The sequence below is a fragment of the Notamacropus eugenii genome, chromosome 1 (genome assembly GCF_028372415.1).
Source record: "Notamacropus eugenii isolate mMacEug1 chromosome 1, mMacEug1.pri_v2, whole genome shotgun sequence".
NCBI classification, from domain to species: Eukaryota; Metazoa; Chordata; class Mammalia; order Diprotodontia; family Macropodidae; genus Notamacropus; species Notamacropus eugenii.
In genome coordinates this window covers 180,696,172-180,714,667 of record NC_092872.1, presented here as the reverse complement: position 1 = coordinate 180,714,667, position 18,496 = coordinate 180,696,172, and the positions used below count along the sequence as shown (strand labels likewise).

The 18,496-nt window shown below is 38.6% G+C and overlaps 1 protein-coding gene across 3 annotated transcripts in view; it reads right to left on the bottom strand.

Annotated features, from left to right (window-relative positions):
- SUFU (SUFU negative regulator of hedgehog signaling) overlaps window positions 1-18,496 on the bottom strand; it is a 142,746-nt gene that overhangs the window by 123,721 nt on the left and 529 nt on the right. For 2 of the 3 annotated variants that reach the window (XM_072621112.1, XM_072621116.1), the window contains exon 2: window positions 7,760-7,894. The exons of the other annotated variant lie outside the window; for it this stretch is intronic. In XM_072621112.1, the coding sequence (XP_072477213.1) occupies window positions 7,760-7,894 (135 nt within the window). The remainder of the gene's footprint in view (window positions 1-7,759; window positions 7,895-18,496) is intronic. 3 annotated transcript variants of the gene reach the window in all.

Genomic DNA, 18,496 nt, shown 5'->3' with positions numbered 1-18,496 from the left:
CTTGTCTCAAAGTCCCTTTCCCACTCCACGCCATCTGCCACAAAGCAGCCAAATTGATTTTCCTTAAGTGTACATCTGACAACAGCATTCTCCTGCTCAATAACCTCCACTAGCTTCCCACTGCCTTCAAAATAAAACATAAATTCCTCTAGTTTAGCTTTTAAAACCCCTCACAACTGACCCAATCTATTCTTAAAATTTCCTTCGGTCCAGCCTAGACTTCTCTCTGTTCTCCTCTGGGCCTTTTCAAGCTATCCATAATGCCTGGAATGCATTCCCTCTCCAATAAGGCTTCACAGAATCATTCCCCATTTAAAACCTAATTCAAACACCACCATCTACATAAATCCTTTCTTGATGCCACCAACTATAGAACTCTCCCTTGCTATATTGTGTTTATTTTTTATTTATTCTGTATACCTTTTCTATATATGCTAAGATTTATCTCTCTCTGAATGTGTGTATACATGTGTGTATATATGTGTGTTTATACATGCATGTATGTATATACATACACACACATATAAATAACAACAAACAGATGCATATGTTGTCTCTCTGGATAAAATGTAAGCTCCTAGAAGAGGGGAAAAAAAAAGAACGTAAAAAGTGCACAGCACAGAACAAAAGAAAACTTACAAGGAAGCAAAAATGGACAGCTCTGAAGACAATGCATAGTATTTATTATACAGACTTTCTTGAAATGGAAATTTACTGTTGCATATTTTGAATCCTTTCTTACGTTCTGCTGTGCATACAATAATGCTTTTTTCTTTTCTGATTTTGTATTTAAGTTTTAGTATTTAAGTTTGATTCTTTTTCTTACTGTGTATTTAAGTCTAAAATAAATTTTAAAAAAATTTTTTAAAAGAATGTAAGCTCCTTGAAAACAGGCAACTTTTTCATTTTTTGTATTCTCACTGTCATCCTCATTCTCCCAATAAAGTTTCAATTTCTCCCTATGCCTGATGCCTATAAAAAGCAACTCACTAACCCAAATAGCTTTTGTTCCATCTCTCCTCCCTTTCCTGGCTAAACTTCTTCAGAGCACCATCTACTTGAGATGCTTCACTTCCTTTCCTCCCCTTTCTAAACATTCTGCACATCATTAAACCTGAATTGCTCTTACTAGAGTTACCAGTGTTATCTTGGTTGCCAAATCTAGTAGCCTTTATTCAATCCTCATTCTTCTTGGCCTCTTCTATAGCTTTTTATACAGTCTCTTTTCTCTGAACATTCTTTTTTAGGTTTATATAACATTGCTTTCTCTTGGGTCTCTTTTCAGTCTTCTTTCCTAGATCTTTATCCAGGTCATGCCTACTATACATGGCCATCCCCCAAGACTCTGTCCCAGTCCCTCTACACTAATTTCACTTAATAATCTTATTAGCCCCCAATGCTCATTTCTATGCAGATAATTCTCAGATCTATTTATCCATCCCTAACCTCCAGTCTTAAATTATCAGCTGTCCTTTGGATATCTAGACCATACACATCTCAAACTCAGCAAATTTCAAACAGAACTCATTATCTTTCCCCAAAAAACTCTCCTCTCTTCTGAATTTCCCTAGTATTAATGGCCCCACCATTGGTATCACCCTTAAGCCCTTACTTGAACTCTCTCCACATATCCAATTTGTTTTCAAATTTTTGTCATTTCTACCTTTCATTTATCAATCCTTTCCTCCATTCACACATCCATCAGCTTGGTGTGAGTCATCATCACCTCATGCCTGAATGACTGTTATTACAGCCTTCAGATTGTCTCCCAGTGTTACATCTCTCTCCTCTCAAATCTCTCCTCTATTCAGCTGCCAAAGTGATTTTACTAAATAAGAGATCCTGACCACACCATCCTCTAACTCAATGAACTTCAATGACCTAATGCCTCCCAAATCAAATATACATAAATATATGTTTATATAGACATAGTTTATCGATATATGTATAATATATATTTATATACCTTCCTACAGTCTTGTTATCACTGTGCCTACCCCCTTTTCAGTTACTCTATGATGCAGTGACACAGACCTCCCAGGTTTTCCTTGTATACAAGACTCCATATCTCTGGACTCTGTGGTTCTCAATCACACTTGGAGTATTCTCCCTCTTCACTTGCACTTCTTATGTTCCTTAGCTTCCTTCAAGACTCAGCTCAAGGTGTGTGTGTGTGTGTGTGTGTGTGTGTGTGTGTGTGTGTGTGTGTGTGTGTGTGTGTGTGTGTGTGTGTGTGTAAATATGTAGGTGGGTATGGGTATGTATGTATGTGTATATTTTATATGTGTAGGTATGTATATGTAGATGGGGGTATGTGTATGTGTATATGTATATATACATGCATGCACGCGCACACACACACACACACACACACACACACACACAGGGTGACCTGAATATGAAGGTAGAATCCTAAAAAAAAAAAATTTACTGTTGAATGGAATGTACTAGGAGTTAAGAGAAAGGGAGAGGTAGAATGTAGCAAATCACCTCACACAAAAGAAGGAAGAAAGAGCTTTTACAATGGAGGGGAAGAGGGGGGAGATGAAAGGAAATAATTGAACTTTACTCTCATGGGATTTGGTTTAAGGAGGGAATAACACCCACTCAAATAGATATGGAAATCTACTTTACCCAGCAGGAAGGCAAGGGGGAAAGAAACAGGAGAGGGAAGATAACAGAAGGGACAGCAAATTGGGGAAAGGGAAAATCAGAAGCAAACACTATTGTGGGGGGATAGATCAAGGGAGAGAATGGAATAAATGGAGGGCAGGACAGGACAGAAGGAAATGAGGTTAATCTTTCACAACATGACTGTTACGGAAGTGCTCTGCATGACTACACATGTATGACCTACATTGAATTGATTGTTTTCTCAATGAGGATGAGTGGGGAGGGAGGGAGGGAGAGAATATGGAATTCAAAGCTTAAGAATGAATGTTAAAAACTTAGCATGCAACTGGAAATTAAGCTATACAGGCAATGGAGTATAGAAATCTATTCTGCCCTACAGGAAAATAGAGGGGAAGGGGGATGGAGGAAGGGTGGGTAATAGAAGGGAGGACAGACTAGGGGGAAGGGGTGGATGGGGTGCATGCTGTCCTGGGGTAGGGGGTGGGGAGAGATGGGGAGAAAATGTTGGATTCAAATTCTTGTGGAAGTGAATGTTAAGAACTGAAAATAAATTATATATTAAAAAAAAGAAAAATAAATAAAAATAAAATTATTTTTACATGCAATAGGAATAAAATAAAATATTAAAATAAAAAAAAATTCAGCTTAAACTCCACCTTTTACAAGAGGTCTTTCCTGGACTTATATGAACTGATGCTGAGTGAAATGGACAAAAACCAGGAGAACATTATACACAGTAACAGTCACAATATGTGAGGACTGTTCCTGATAGACTTAGCCCTTCTCAACAATGCAAGGACATGAAACATTTCTAAAGGGCTCATGATGCAAAATGCCATCCACATCCAGAGAAAGAATTATGGAGTTGGAACAAAGCATGAAGCAGACTATTTTCTTTTTTGTTATGTTTCGTTGTGTTTTGTTTTGTTTGTCTCATGGGTTTTCCCATTCTCTAGAATTTTTTTATGCAACATGACTGGTGTGTAAATGAATTTAACAGGAAAGTATGTGTAGAGACCATATAAGATTGCATGCCATCTTGGGGAGGGAAGAGGGAAGGAGGGGGAGAAAATTTAAAACTTATAGAAGTGAATGCTGAAAACTGAAAACAAGTAACAATAAATTTGGGGGAAAAAAAGAGGTCTTTCCTGGTCCTGTTCCACACTGGGACCTCCCAACCCTACAATCCTCCTTCCCACTGAGATTATTTTCTATTTATTCTACATATAATCTTGTCTGAACAATTTTTTTTGCATGTTTTCTCTAGAAGAATATAAGTTTCTTGAGGGAAAGGACCATGTATTTGCTTCTTTGTATCCCTAGAGCTTAGCACAGGACCTAGGACATAGTAAGCATTTAATAAACATCTCCTGACTGACTTGCTTGTTGACTGACTGCTTGACACTTACAGATCTCTCAAGTAAAGCAGCAACAGGAGCAGAACCAAGACGGCTGAGTAAAAGGAGCATTCTAGCCAAACTCTCCCCAAATATCCCTCTCTGCAACTTTAAAATAATGTGATTTAAAAATCAAAATTTAAAGCAACATAATCAACAAAAAGTTGGAGACATTTTTCCAGCCCAGATCAACTAAGGAGATTGAGATCTATGGCACTGAGGTGGGAGCTGACCAGAAATGCAGAAACGTTAGCTATGGGCCTTGGAGGCAGTGGCAACAGCAACAGTAGTAGTTTCCAGAAGCTCTCACTGCCCAGAAACAATTAGGGGACTGAACATGTGATCAGAAAGAGATTCCAAAGAATTTGGACCCTTGTGCTAGCATTGGTAGTAGGAATGGGTGTTATTTGGCAACTCCATTGCCCAAGTTGCAGTTAGAGGGAGGAAAGGAGTTAGTCAAGAGAAAGCAGGGGCCCTAACCTGGTAAGGACCAAAGAGTGGTGATCATAACTCTCCTTGGATCACATCACCATGGAAGCACTAAAACTTACAAGACCTCGGAACGAGCTGTGAAAACAGCAGGACAAAAATGTCTGAAACTTGGGACAGTGACCTCTGTCCCCCACCCCACCTCCCCAGAAGTGAGCGGAGCCCATCTCTAACACAAAGTTCAAAGTCAAAAACTACACTGGGAAAATGAGCAAATAACAATAAGCTTACCATAAAAAGCCACTATGGTGACAGGTAAAGTTCAAGACACAAACACAAGACAACTGCATGAAAACATTTATAAGAAAAGCCTTAAAGAAAAAATGCACATAATACATTTCCATAATGCACAATGTTGAACCAACAAAAATCCTAAAAGAACTGAAGATTTTTTAGAAAGAGCAAAACGGTAATTTTAAAAATCAAATAAGACAAGCAGAGGAAAAATTGGGAAAAGAAATAAAATTATGAAGAGAGAATTAAAGGCTGGGTAAAAGAGGCATAGAAAAAATAACTCCTTAAAAAATCAGAATTGGAAAAAAAAATCAGAATTGGTCAAATGGTAAAAGAGGTACAAAACCTCACTGAAGAAAATAATTCTTTAAAAATTAGACTTGGTCAAGTAGAAGCTAATCCCTATGAATAAAGTCAAAAGAATGAAAAAAAGTAGAAGAAAATATGAAATATCTCATTGGAAAAACAACTGACCTGGAAAATAGACCAAGGAAAGATAATTTAAGAGCTATTGAACTATGTGAAAGCCATGATTAAAAAAATGTTTTAATTTAAAAAAACAAGCCCAGTCATGGTATTTCAGGAAATAAATAAAATAAAGGAAAACTAACCAATATCTTAGAACCAGAAAGCAAAATAGAAATTGAAAGAATCCACTGATCACCTAAAAGAGATCCCAAAATGAAAACTACCAGGAATATTATAGCTGAATTCCAAAGCTCCCAGTCAAGGAGAAAATATTTCAAACAGTCAGAAAGAAACAATTCAAATACTATGCAGCCACAGTCAGGATCACCTAAGATTTAGTGGCTACCACTAAAAAGAAACAGGACTTGGAATATAATATTCAAGAAAACAAAGGAACTTTACTTACAATGAAGAAAAACCTACCCAGCAAAACTGAGTATAATCCTACAGAGGAAAAAATAGATACTTAATGAAATGAAGGATTTCCAAGCATTTCTGATGAAATGATCAAAGCAGCAGCAACCAAAAGGATAAGATTATATCCATTTCAACTTTTCTTTTCCTTCCCAGGTTCCCACTATGCAATAGAGGTTGGGATGAAGACTAAGAGCAAGTAATACCAGCTAACACTTCTCCATCCCTTTAAGATTTCCAAGCACTTTCTATGTTATCTCATTTGATCCTTCACAACCCTAGGAGTTAGATGCTATCATCACCACCTTGCTACAGACACAGAGAAGTTAAGTGACATACCCAGCATCACACAGCTATCTGAGCGTCAGAGTCTGGATTCTACTCTGCCCAGGCTTCTTCTCTTCTCTTCTCTCTCATCTGAGATTGACAATTCCTTTCTAGCCATCTCTGCCTGAAAACACCACCAGCATCCCAAATTCAACATATCCATAACTCACTATCTTCCCTCCTAAACATTCCTCCAAATTTTCCCATTTCCAATCTAGGCATCACTATCCTTCCAGTCTTAAGACTCAGCTCTCTTTCCCTCTCACAAGTATTAGAGACCATGTGAGCCGTGGAGAGTGGATCCCATCAGAAACTTTCAGAACCCTCTCTCAACTATCCTAACCCTCTCTGAGTCCACCTGGAGACCAACCATTTGGCCCTGATGCTAGAACCAGCCTCCCCTAATGGCCCCAACTTTGACCCCTGAACACCCAGATCCCATCCCACCAGGATTTTCTCTTCCCAATAGTGCAACCTAAAGACTCTGAACTTTGCCATCTGCCTTGTCTAATGTATCCTAAGGTGCATCTCTCTACTGGGTGCCTTCCCATCAACCTTGCAGCTGAATTTTTCTCTATGTGTTATCTCTTCAGCTAGAATGTGAACTCTTTAAGTCCAGAGGCTATCTTAATATTCTATGTGTATTTCTAGAGTTTAGCACACTATAAGAGCTTAATAAATTATTTTCCATTCTATTTCTATATCCTATTGTCTCAATTCCCATATCCAATCAGTGGCAAAGACTTACTGACTTCACCTCCATAATAAATTTCTTTTATCAATCCAGTCTACAACTTTCATCCAGCAGTTTCTATCCTACTGCTGATCATTATCACCCTGTTCTTCTCATTTCTCCCCTGACGGTACTCCCTTTGGGCTTCTTCTTCATGTCCCCAGGAGCCTCCTCATCCAGAAGATCATATCACCCCTAATATTTACACCTCATCAGTACCTTCTACTCCTGGTGCCCCTTACTGGGAGGGAAGGAGCCCCAGAGCCTCTGTTTAAGGAGGACATCCAGGCCAGTGACTGCAAGGGCAGAAATGCTGTCATTGGAAATAGGAAAATTGGGAGGAAGGTTTAGGAGGAAGATAGTGAGTTTTACTATGGATATGTTGAGTTAGGATACTAATGGGACATTTCGGCAGAGACGGCTAGAGAGAGGAAAGGAGAGAAGCATGGGCAGAGTAGAAGCAGACAGGTTCATAGAGTGCTGTACTTGAATCCAGTCCCTGACACTTTTATTTTCTACCTGCACTTCTCTGGACTTCTCCATCATGTCCATTTACTCCCCTTTCCCTGCCCTATGCCAGGTACTTGGGTACTCTCCCTTCCTCCCCAGTTTCTTTTTGTGTATTGCCTTCTCCTGTTAGATTGTAAGCTTCCTAAGGGCAGGGACTACCTTTCCTTTTTGTATGTGTAGACCCCAACACTTAACACAGTGCCTAAAACAAAGTCAATGCTTGACAAATGTATACTGACTGACTACAAGCAAACAGATAAGTAGTTCTAAAGTGTGATCTTGGCAGAAAACAAACACTCTGTAGTCATCTAGCACATAGTATCAATTGAAAAAACTCATGAAATCCCCAGTACCAGAGCTTAGATATGAAGGGTTCACTACAAAAAAAAATGCTTCTAGTCCAACTTCATGCCACTTCAACAAAGCTTCACAGGTGCTAATTCTGCAAGAAAATGTCAGTGGTGCTTTGACTAAGCTGAGCCTTAGAAAACAGGACACAAGTTTAAGCCAAAGACAAAGAAAGAAATTAATGGGTAGGTGGGCACATACTCACTCGTGGACTCTGTTGTCACCATATAAATCGCTCAGTCCAAAGCTAACGTAGTGCCAGTGTTCAGGGACATTTGCACCTGGACTTCCCAAGTTCCTGTACATGCTAACATAGTCCAAGGGATCTGGTCCACCCAACCTGCAAGACACAGAGAGGAGAAAAGTCAATAAACACTTGATAACTAAACAAAGGAAGAGAAAGGACATACTTTGCTGCCAGAAAAACCAGACTTCTCATCAAATCATGACCTTCCCTTCATCCATCTCCTTTGCTGTTACTTGTGCTACTACACAGAGAAAAATACAAAATCAAGACAATGGGTTCTACCACAAATTTTTGTATCTGATCTCAACTAGGCCCTCACTATAATAAAGCAACCCTTTTACTCATCCCTAATTGACTATCCTATTCACCACAGTAGCTATTTTCTAAACTTTCTTTTCTCTCATCTCCCAGACCAACTTCTTCCCCTATACTATCACTAATGACTTCACTTGATCACAATACTTTACCAAAATTGAGGTGATGTGAGGTCCCTCTTTGAGCATCTACGTGGAGAAATATATAAAGTACTGGGCCTTAAATCAGGAAGACTCATCTTACTTTAAAATGCAATTTAAGATTTGGTATGGCTAGACCACCTTCCCTAGCATTTCTTTTCATTAATTCTCTTGATATTCTGGACCTTTTGTTCTTCTAGATGAACTGTTATTATATTTTCTAGCTCTATAAAGTAACTTTTTAGTAATTTGACTGGTATGGCACTGAATAAGTAAATTAATAGGCAGAATTGTCATTTTTATTATATTAGCTTGGCATACCCATGAGGAACTGGTGTTTTTCTAATTATTTAGATGTGACTTTATTTGTAAGAAAAATGTTTTGCAATTGTGCTCATATAGTTCCTGGGTTTGTTTTGGCAGTAGACTCCCAAATATTTTATAATGTCTACAGTAACTTTAAATGGAATTTCTCTATCTCTTGCTGTTGGGCTTTGTTAGTAATAAATAGAAATGCTAACAATTAATATGGTTTTTTCTTTATACCTGCAACTTTGCTAAAATTATTTATTATTTCAAGAAGCTTTTTTTACTTGATTCTCTAAGTATATCATCACATTATCTGCAAAGAATGACAGCTTTGTTTCTTCTTTGCCTATTCTAATTCCTTCAATTTCTTTTTATTCTTTTATTGCTAAAACTAACCTTTCTAATAATATATTGAATAACAGTGGTGATGGTGGGCATTCTTGTTTCACCCTCAATCTTACTAGAAATGCTTCCAGCTTATCCCCATTACATATAATGTTTGATGATGGTTTCCGGTAGATGCTACTTATGATTTTAAGGAAGACTCCATTTACTCCTATGCTCTCTAGTGTTTTTAACAGGAATGGGTACTGTATTTTGTCAAAAGCTTTGTCTGCATCTATAAAGATAATAATATCGTTTCTGTTAGTTTTGTTTTTGATATGGTCAATTATGCTGATAGTTTTCCTAATATTGAACCAGCCCTGCATTTCTGGTATAAATCCTACCTGGTCATAGTGTATTATTCTCATGATAAGTTGTGGTAATCTTTTTGCTAATTTTTTTTTAAATGTTTGCATCTATATTATTAGGGAAATTGGCCTATAATTTTCTTTCTCTGTTTTGACTCTTACCAATTTAGGTATCAGTACCATACTTGTATCATAAAAAAACTTAGTAGGACTCCTTTGCCTATTTTCCCAAATAGTCTATAGCACTGGAATTAATTGTTCTTTAAATATTTGATAGAATTCGCTTATAAATCCATGTGTCCCTGGAGGGAATTCATTGATGACTTGTTCAATTTCCTTTTCTAAAATTGGGTTAAGTACTTTATTTCCGCTTCTGTTAATTTGGGCAATTTATGTTTTTGTAAACATTCCTTCATTTCACTAAGACTGTCAAATTTGTTGACATACAGTTGGGCCTAATTATTGTTTTAGTTGCCTCTTCATTGGTGGTAAATTCACCCTTTTCATTTTTCATTTTTGATACTGGAAATTTGGTTTTCTTCTTTTTTTTAAATCAAATTAACCAAAGGTTTATCTATTTTATTGTTTGTTTGTTTTTTTTCATAAAACTAGCTCTTAGTTTTACTAGTTTTCTTTAATTTCAATTTTATTCATCGCTCTTTTGGTTTTCAATAATTCTAATTTGGTATTTAATTGGGTACCTTTAATTTGTTCTTTCTCTAGTTTTTTTTAGTAGCTTGCCTAATTCACTGATCTGCTCTTTCTCTACTGTATTCATGTAAGCATTTAGAGATATAAAACTTCCCCTAAGAATTACTTTTGCTGCATCCCACAAGTTTTGGGATGTTATCTCATTGTCATTCTCTTGTATGAGGTTATGATTGTTTCTATGATCTGTTGCTTTACCCACTCATTCTTTAGGATTAGATTATTTAGTTTCCAATTAATTTTTAGTCTTTAATTTTTATTGCATCATGATCTGAAAAGGATGCATTTAATAGTTCTGCCTTTCTACATTGGATTGTGAGGTTTTCATGCCCTAGTACACAGTCAATTTTTGTATATGTGCCATGTACCACTAAGAAAAAGGTATATTCCTTTCTATCCCCATTCAATTTTCTCCAGAGGTCTATCATATCTAATTTTTCTAAAATTCTATTCACCTCAACTTCTTTCTTGTTTATTTTGTGGTTAGATTTATCTAATTCAGAGAGGGGAAGAGGTTGAAGACTCATCTTCCTGAGTTCAAATCTGGTCTCAGACATTTATTAGCTATATGGCCCTTGGCAAGTCACTTAATTGGGTTTGCCACAGTTTTCTCATCTGTAAAATGAGCTGTGGAAGAAAATGGCAAATCAGTTTATTATATTTGCCAAGAAAATCCCAAATGGGGTCAGAAAGAGGGGGACATGACTGAAAAATGACTAAACAACTGAGTTCCCTCTTCTTACCTTATCTCACAATTTCTTTACTATTAACTTCCTCTTTTACTGCAGTCTCTGATGAAGACATGGCACTTCTCCCCACTAAGGCCAATGCTTCTACATATTCCCTTGCTCTCACCCCTTCTCCAGAAGATTGCCCCCCCTTTATCATTCTCTCTTTCTTTCTAATCTTCTCTACCTAGAATTCCTTCCCTGCTGTTTACAAACACTACTAAATCTCCCTCATTCTTAAAAAGCTATCAAGAGACTCTACCTTGCCAATTAAAATTTCATTCTATATTTCTCTATACCTTTCTCAGCCAAATTTCTTGAAAAAGCAGTCTACATTGGTTGCCTCTACTTCTTCTTCACTCTCTTCTAAACCTTTTTCAATGTAGCTTCTTGTTATTGTCCTATATATCTCTCCTCTCTTTCTTAGCAAAACTTCTTAAGACTACCTAAAATACTACCTAAAATTTATGCTTTTTCTCTCTTTTCTTAACTCTTTGAAGTCTAGCTTCTGACTTCACTTAACTAAAACTGTTCCCTCCAAAATTACCAATCATCTTAACTGCAAAATACAATCTTTTCTTACTTCTTATTCTTCTTGACCTCTCCACAGCATCTGACACTATATATCTGACACACTATCTGACCACCCTCTTCTCCTGAATAGTCCTTCCTCTCTGAGTTTCTGTGACAATGCTCTCTCCCGCTAATCATCCTTCTTGGAATTCTTTGCTGGATTATCTACATCATACACAACTGTAGGTGTACTCCAAGGCTCTGCCCAGGGTCCTCTTCTCTTTTTTACATAGACTCTCTCATCATGAGTTAATCTCATCAACTCCCAAGTTATTAATTATTATCTATTATTATCAGATAACTCCCAGATCTAACTATCCAGTACCACTCTCTTTCTCTGGCCTCAATCCTGGATTCCCACCTGTTTATCGAACATTCCAAAATCTTCTATAGACGTTTCATATTCAACATATTCAAAACAAAACTCATTGTTTTTACTGCAAAACCTACCTTTCCCTCTGATTTACCCACATTTCCGTCCAAGGCACCACTATCCCCTCCTTCCAGTCACCTAGCCTATTACATCCTCAATTTCTCACAAAAAAAATCCAATAAGTTACTAAATCTTGTATTTCTTATCTCCATGACATCTTTACTATATATTACCTTCTATCCGCTCACACTGGCACCACTGCTATAGTCTACTAGTATCCTTGCTTCAAAAGTCCCTTTCCACTCCACTCTAAGTCAGACTACAACAAACTAATACAATCCTCACCCTCTTACTACCCCTCAATCCACACTCACTCAATAAACCCCAGTGGCTTCCTATTATCCTTAAGACCTGAGAAATTAAAAGTCCCTTCCAACCTGGCACCATTTATCTTTCTAGCTTTATTATTAGACATTATTCCCCTCCATCCACTCTAAGGTCCAGTCATACTGGCTTTTTTGCTGCTCCTCACACATGACGTTCCATTTCTCATCTCAGTGCCTTTCCACTGACTGTTCCCCTTGTCTAGAATGCTCTCCCTCCCCACTTCTACCCTTTTGGAATCCCTGCTTTCCTTTAAAGACTCAGTTTAAGAGCCACCTTCTGCAAGACACCATCCTGGGTCTCCATAGATGCTACTGCCTCCTCCTCAAGATTAACTTATCTCTACTTGGTATAGTTTTGTAGATACCTATGTACGGGCATGTTGTCCCCCAATTTAGAATATGAGCTACTCGAGGGCAAAATTTATTTTGTTTTTGCATTCATAACACCTAGCAAATAGTACTCAATAATGCTTGTTGATTAAATAACTGTCAGCTTCACCTTTCTGGACTCGCCTGACAGATGAGAACAAGAAACAATGAACAAAGGACTACCCTAATCTCTAACTACCAAAATCTTTCTCCTGCTATCAACTGGCAGGGTCCCTTTTGGAAATGCAACTATCTGCTCAGCTGTAAGCCTTGCTTCCTGATATCTCAAATTACAAATGACAAGCAGTACCGGCATGAATTACCTAGTTGTCATTATGCCTGTAAACATGGCCAGAAGCTTCAATGCAATGCATGCATCCTTTAGATGGAATTCCATCAATCAGTGCTGAAAGGCTAACAGGAACTCTGGGAGGCAATGTTCCAAACTCTCTTTTTGTTCCTGGGCTAAGGGTCTGAACTACATTCTCTCCTCTTCAGGAGGGTAATTCCTGAAAGACCATATTGTGCCCTATGTTAATTATGCTTTATTCTAAACAAGCTGAAAGCCTGCAGCCTGCACAGACACTAGCCTGCACCCTATAGACCAAAGCTGGTCTTTTATCATTGCAAGGGACAAAAGCCAAACTTGAGATAACTCATCTATGCACACAAAACTACAGCAAAGGCCACGCTGGGCTCAACATGGCAAGCGCCTGCAGCTGGAAGACACTGTCCATGTGATTGCCTACTCAAAGGTAGAGTTGGAACATTAAACGAATTCCGGCCTCAGAGGAGCCCATTAAATTCACCACACAATTCCCACAGTCTGGTGCACAGAGAAAAGCATTTATCGAAGAACCACAGTCATCATCTCACTCTAAGGATTTAATTCAATCAGGGACTTTCAGGCAGTAATTAGTGCTTTACAAAATCATTCGACTTTTCTTTAGCATCTGTGGGGAAATGTGTCATTTTGATAAGCACAAACTTAACTGAAACTACCTTCTAAAGCCAACATTTAGTTCTCAAATACTTTTTTCTTGTCCTTCTTCAAGCATGTGATATCAATGCAATGAATATGTAGAAGGAAAGATCTCCTTTCAAAAAATCCTATTCATAAAAAAATACATATTGCAAATGATCAGGTAGATCAAGTAGTGAAGTACCATCTAAAACCAACTGACTGAGTTCTGTACATCCCTAAGAGTGTACATACAGTCTCTGCAGAAACCTTCACTAAGTATTCCAGAACATGTAAGAAAAGAGTTTCTGTGGCATACAGCAAGTCTAATACAGCTTCCGTTCTCATTGGAATGGACAGGAAAATAAAAAAGAAGCAAAGAAGAAAAGAAACCTCCATTTCTACCCTCCCTTTTGTCTTTTGAAATTTATTTCATTAATCCCCAAAATAATGGGATTAAGAAAAAGTAGGAATAGCGCTGTTGGAAAAAACTCCAGAGGGTCAAGAAAGAAGCTATAATAACGGATACCGTAAATACTGATATGTATATACACACACATTTTTTAAAATATGTAACTTCATTTAATTCTCCTAACAACCTTGTTTGGTAGTTGTTAAAACAATAACAACAACGTGTGCCCAACAGTGTAGTGCATACCCTCCCTCTCTACTTGTTCCAGTTTCCAGCTGTGAATTAATTTCCAAACCTAAAATCTCATCAGTTTTCATCCTTCCAATTCTCAGCAGCTCAACTGCTTCTCTAATCCTATTTTCTTCACTCCTCACAAGAGATCCCAAAGATGCCAGGTCAAGGGATAGAGACTGGGGTTTTCCTTAAAACGCAAACTACATGAACAAAAGTCAAACCAAAGCTAACCTTGGCCCCAAGCACAATATGTTATATTCTGCCAGTCAGAGACCTGACTGGAAGCAGATGAGCATGTGGAATATCATATTTTGCACTTAAAGATGTTATCCAAGGATCTAAATTATCTTCCATGTTTGCCGTGGAGGAAGGAGCTTGAAAAACTCACCTCCATTATAAAGTCAATTGCCAGGTATTAAGTTGGTCCCAAGATCCTAATACCCAGGCTGCTATTGTGGATTTGTGTTTCACTACCTTCTCTGCTCACCAGACATCCTGGCCTTCAGCCAGGGAAACCACTAGCTGGCATTTCTAGCACAAGGGCCACTCATGTACTGTGGAGAAAGTAACCAGAAGGCAACTCCATGCCACAACCAAACACAGCCAGGATCACATGAGAACTTTTAAGTCAATCACTCAGAAAAATAGCAGCTGGATAGAATCCCAATCCTAGGATCTGTGAGTTGCTAGCCAGATCTCAATTATTCAAAAAAAGACTCAAAGTTCTAAAGACAATCTTTTACTAAGCTGGTCCTTCTCATTGGTCTGCGTTTAAACAGCAGTTCTATGTCACAGAATACCATATGACCATTTTCTTAGTGTATTTCATCCCTCTCTGAAGAAAAGTTATAAACTGGTTAATAACCCAATCAACATCATTTATTAAGTACTGATTACTACTCTGTGCTAGCCACTAGTAATACAAAGATTAAAAACAATTTCTGTCCTCAAGGAGCTAATAGTCCTGGGAGGAATATGATGTGTGAACAGAAAAAAGTATTTGAGAGAACATATGGACAAAAAATTCCAAGAATGATGGGAGATCGGAAAAGGTTTTCCAAAAAAGATAGCACAAGAACTGAACCCTGAAGGAATTTAGGGATTCTAAGAGAATGAGATGAAGATGGAATGAATCCTAGGTATACAAAATAGCCACAGGCACAGAGGTATATAGACAAGAAAGTGCAAGAGCTTGAGGAATGACAATCAGGTTAGTTTGTCAAGAATGTAGAATACATGAATGGGAATAATATGAAATAAGCTTGGAAATGTTGCCTGGAGTCAGATTGTAAAGGATCTTAAAAGCCAAACTGAGTAGTTTATTTTATCCTAGAAACAACAGGAAGTCATTAAAATTTCATGAGTATGTAAGTGACATGGTCACATGTGTGCTTGAGGAAGATTATGGTGGCAGCTGTGTAGAAGATGGATTGGAAACAGAAAAGATTGGAAGCTAGGAAATCCAATTACAAAGCTGTTTCGATAGTCAAGTTCAAGGTGATAAATAAGGACCTGAAGTATGATGGCAGCCATTTGAACGGAAAGAAAAGGATGGATGTGAGAAATACTGCGGAGGTAGATTCAAAAACACTTGGCAGTTAATTAGTATGAGGGTGAAGAAAAAGATGATTGTGATGTTGAGGTTTTAAACCAGGGTGACTAAAAAAAATGGGGCCGTCCTCAACAGAAACTGAGAAAATAACGATAATGCACAGGGGGCAGCTCCACAATGGCAAAGAATGTGTCTTATTTAATTCCCCCAAAACTGAATGAAGTGTTCTCTACAAAGTAAGTAAGCAATCCCAACTCCAAACACATATATATTTGTTGAAGAAAAAAGGCAATATTCTCACAACCGATTCTAGTCCTTTCTATGGGCTTTATTCTGTACATTTGATACACATCTGGATCGGCTGAGTAAGAAAAATATTTGCCCTTCCCAACGAATCAACCAGCCCTCTTCCCTCTGTAACACTGTCCTACTCTGAAATCTCATTGGGTGAAGAACTAAAGTACGAAGTTTCATGTTTCCCATGAAGTCCTTTAATCACATCAATCACAATGCATTAATATATAAAAGCATAGTTTAAATTTTTAATTAAGTTACCAGAGACCTGATATGAGCCTCAGGCCTCTTTAAAAGAAACTCAGCATAGATACCTATAAAAAAGTTTGTTAGTCAATAAGCATTTATTAAGTGCCTACTATATGCCAAGCACATGATAAATATTTGAGGATACAAAGACGGGCAAAAAACTGTCCCTGCTATCAAGCAACTCACATTCTAATGGAGGAAAAAACATGCAGAGAAATAAGCACAAGCCAGCTATAGCCAGGATAAACTGGAGAGAGTACCAAAGGGAAGTCATGCATTAGTAACTAAGGAGGACTGGTAAAGGCTTCTTGCAGAAGGTGGGACTTTAGCTGAGATCTGAGGGAATTCAGAATACAAAATGAGGAGAGAGAGTATTCCAGTAAAAATGCCCAATGTCAGGAGATGAAATGTCTTGTTTGAGGAACAGCAAAAGGATCTTTTCAGAGAAGAGTAAGGTGTTAGATTTGAAGTCAGATGGCCTGGGTTCAAATTCTGCCTAATATTTCCTAGCTAGGTGACCTTAGGCAAATCACCTAATTTCTCTCATCCTCAATTTGTTCCCCTGTAAAACAGAAGTTATGATATTTTCACTAACTACCCTCACAGGGTTGTTGCAAAGAAAATATAAGCCAGAAATAGCTATAGAAATATGAATCACTGTAATATTATTTAAAGGTACTTTTATACTTCAGCTAAAGAACAAGTTGTAAGCCCTAAAGAGATGAGAACAATGCCTTAACAACCAGGGAAAAAACTTCCCTTTCCAAAAGAACAAGTGGCCAGGTCTCATTATCTACTGCTTAGCCAACTTTTGAGGCTGCCTGGCTGTAGACCACTTGCTCTAACATGGAAGTCCACCAGCCACTGACCTGCACAATGGTGTTTTAAAGGGAAATGCTAGGGTATTTGGTGAGGAGAAGTGCTCAATCCCAAAGGGAAAATTGAAGACAAATGATTCTGAAATGAAACTCACTTTACCTAACTTCCCCTTTTTCCAGGCAACTGATTCCAGGGCCACAAGGCCAGCAGCTGTCCCAAGAGGTCAGTTTCCAGTGATCTGCCCCTTCTTCCTGTCCCAAGACTCCATGGACATGAACTGAGTGAGGGTCTGCCTTAAAGGGACAGTTATAAGCTATAAAATAATTCTTATGAAACAAATCTTTGTACCAATACAATATGTTTTCTAGCTAACACAACAGTCTCCTTGCCAGAATCTATTGGTAGTTACCAGTTGGCTTAACATAAGAATCATAGAATGAGAGTCAGAAGGCATTTTAGGGGCCATTCAATCTAACTCTCACCTGACTAGAATCCCCTCTATAATATTCTCTTGAAGACCTTAAGCCAGCAGAATTTCCTCTCACTTCTGTATAGGCTTAATTGTTAGAAAGTTTTTCCTTAAATAAAGCATGAATCCACTTCTACTCTTCGACCCCTCAGTGCTCCTAATATTTGTGGCCTTTAGAGCTATGTGACAGCCCTTCAAACATTCTACTCCACTGTTCTCTTATGGCCAAACACCCCCAATGCTTTAGGGCAATCAAAAATCATTTTTTAAAAAATCAAAGAATTTGGAGCTGGAAGAGATTTTGGAGTTCATCTAGAAGACCTTGCAAAAGAGCAAACTTTGGCCCAGGGAGCTTGAGTGATCTGTCAGTGAAAAGAGAACGAGCCAAGTGTCAGATAGAGCTAAAAACCCAGGTCTCTCAGTACAGAATTCTTTTCAAGTCCTCCTGAGCGAGATAACCCAAGCTGCGCCTGAAAAGATCATGCACGAACCTTTTCCTAACCTTCAGCCCTTTTAAATTCATGTGAATTCCTCGTCCCCTATGTTTGTCCCTGGTCTCAATCTGTTTTCCTCCTCTAGGTCAAAAGAAATGAAGACTGTAAAGGCAAAAGAGGCCGTCAAAGGAACGACTTTTCAGAGAAAATTTCCAAAACTTAAAGGGGAGGGGAGTTTAAGAATCAAAAGACTTCAAACGCAAAACCTGTCCACTACTAACAGGTCCTTCAGCTCACCCTGGCTCCCCTTCTCTAACCTCCACTCCCAGCCGGGCATAGCCCTTCTCCTTTCCCCCTCCCTTCCCCCCATCTCTAAGAGGGACTCCTTCCAAGCACTCGCAAACAGGCAAACTTTCCCCCGAGCCAGGCAGCCACCCCCTCTCAACTCCAGCCTCCAGCTTGGGTCCGACAATAACGTCCTGTCCTTCCCCAACCTGGCTCCCCCTCTCGCCTCCCCGCCAGGGTCTGCGAGCTCCCCACGGCCCGCCTCCGGCTCCAAAGACCCCTTTTCTTCCACAGCCCCGCAGCCCCAGGCACCCCCCCCTCCCCAAATTTCCATGAGCTCTTTGGTCCTCGAGCCCGGTTAACCCCTTTGTCTCCGCGGTCCTCGGAGGCTCC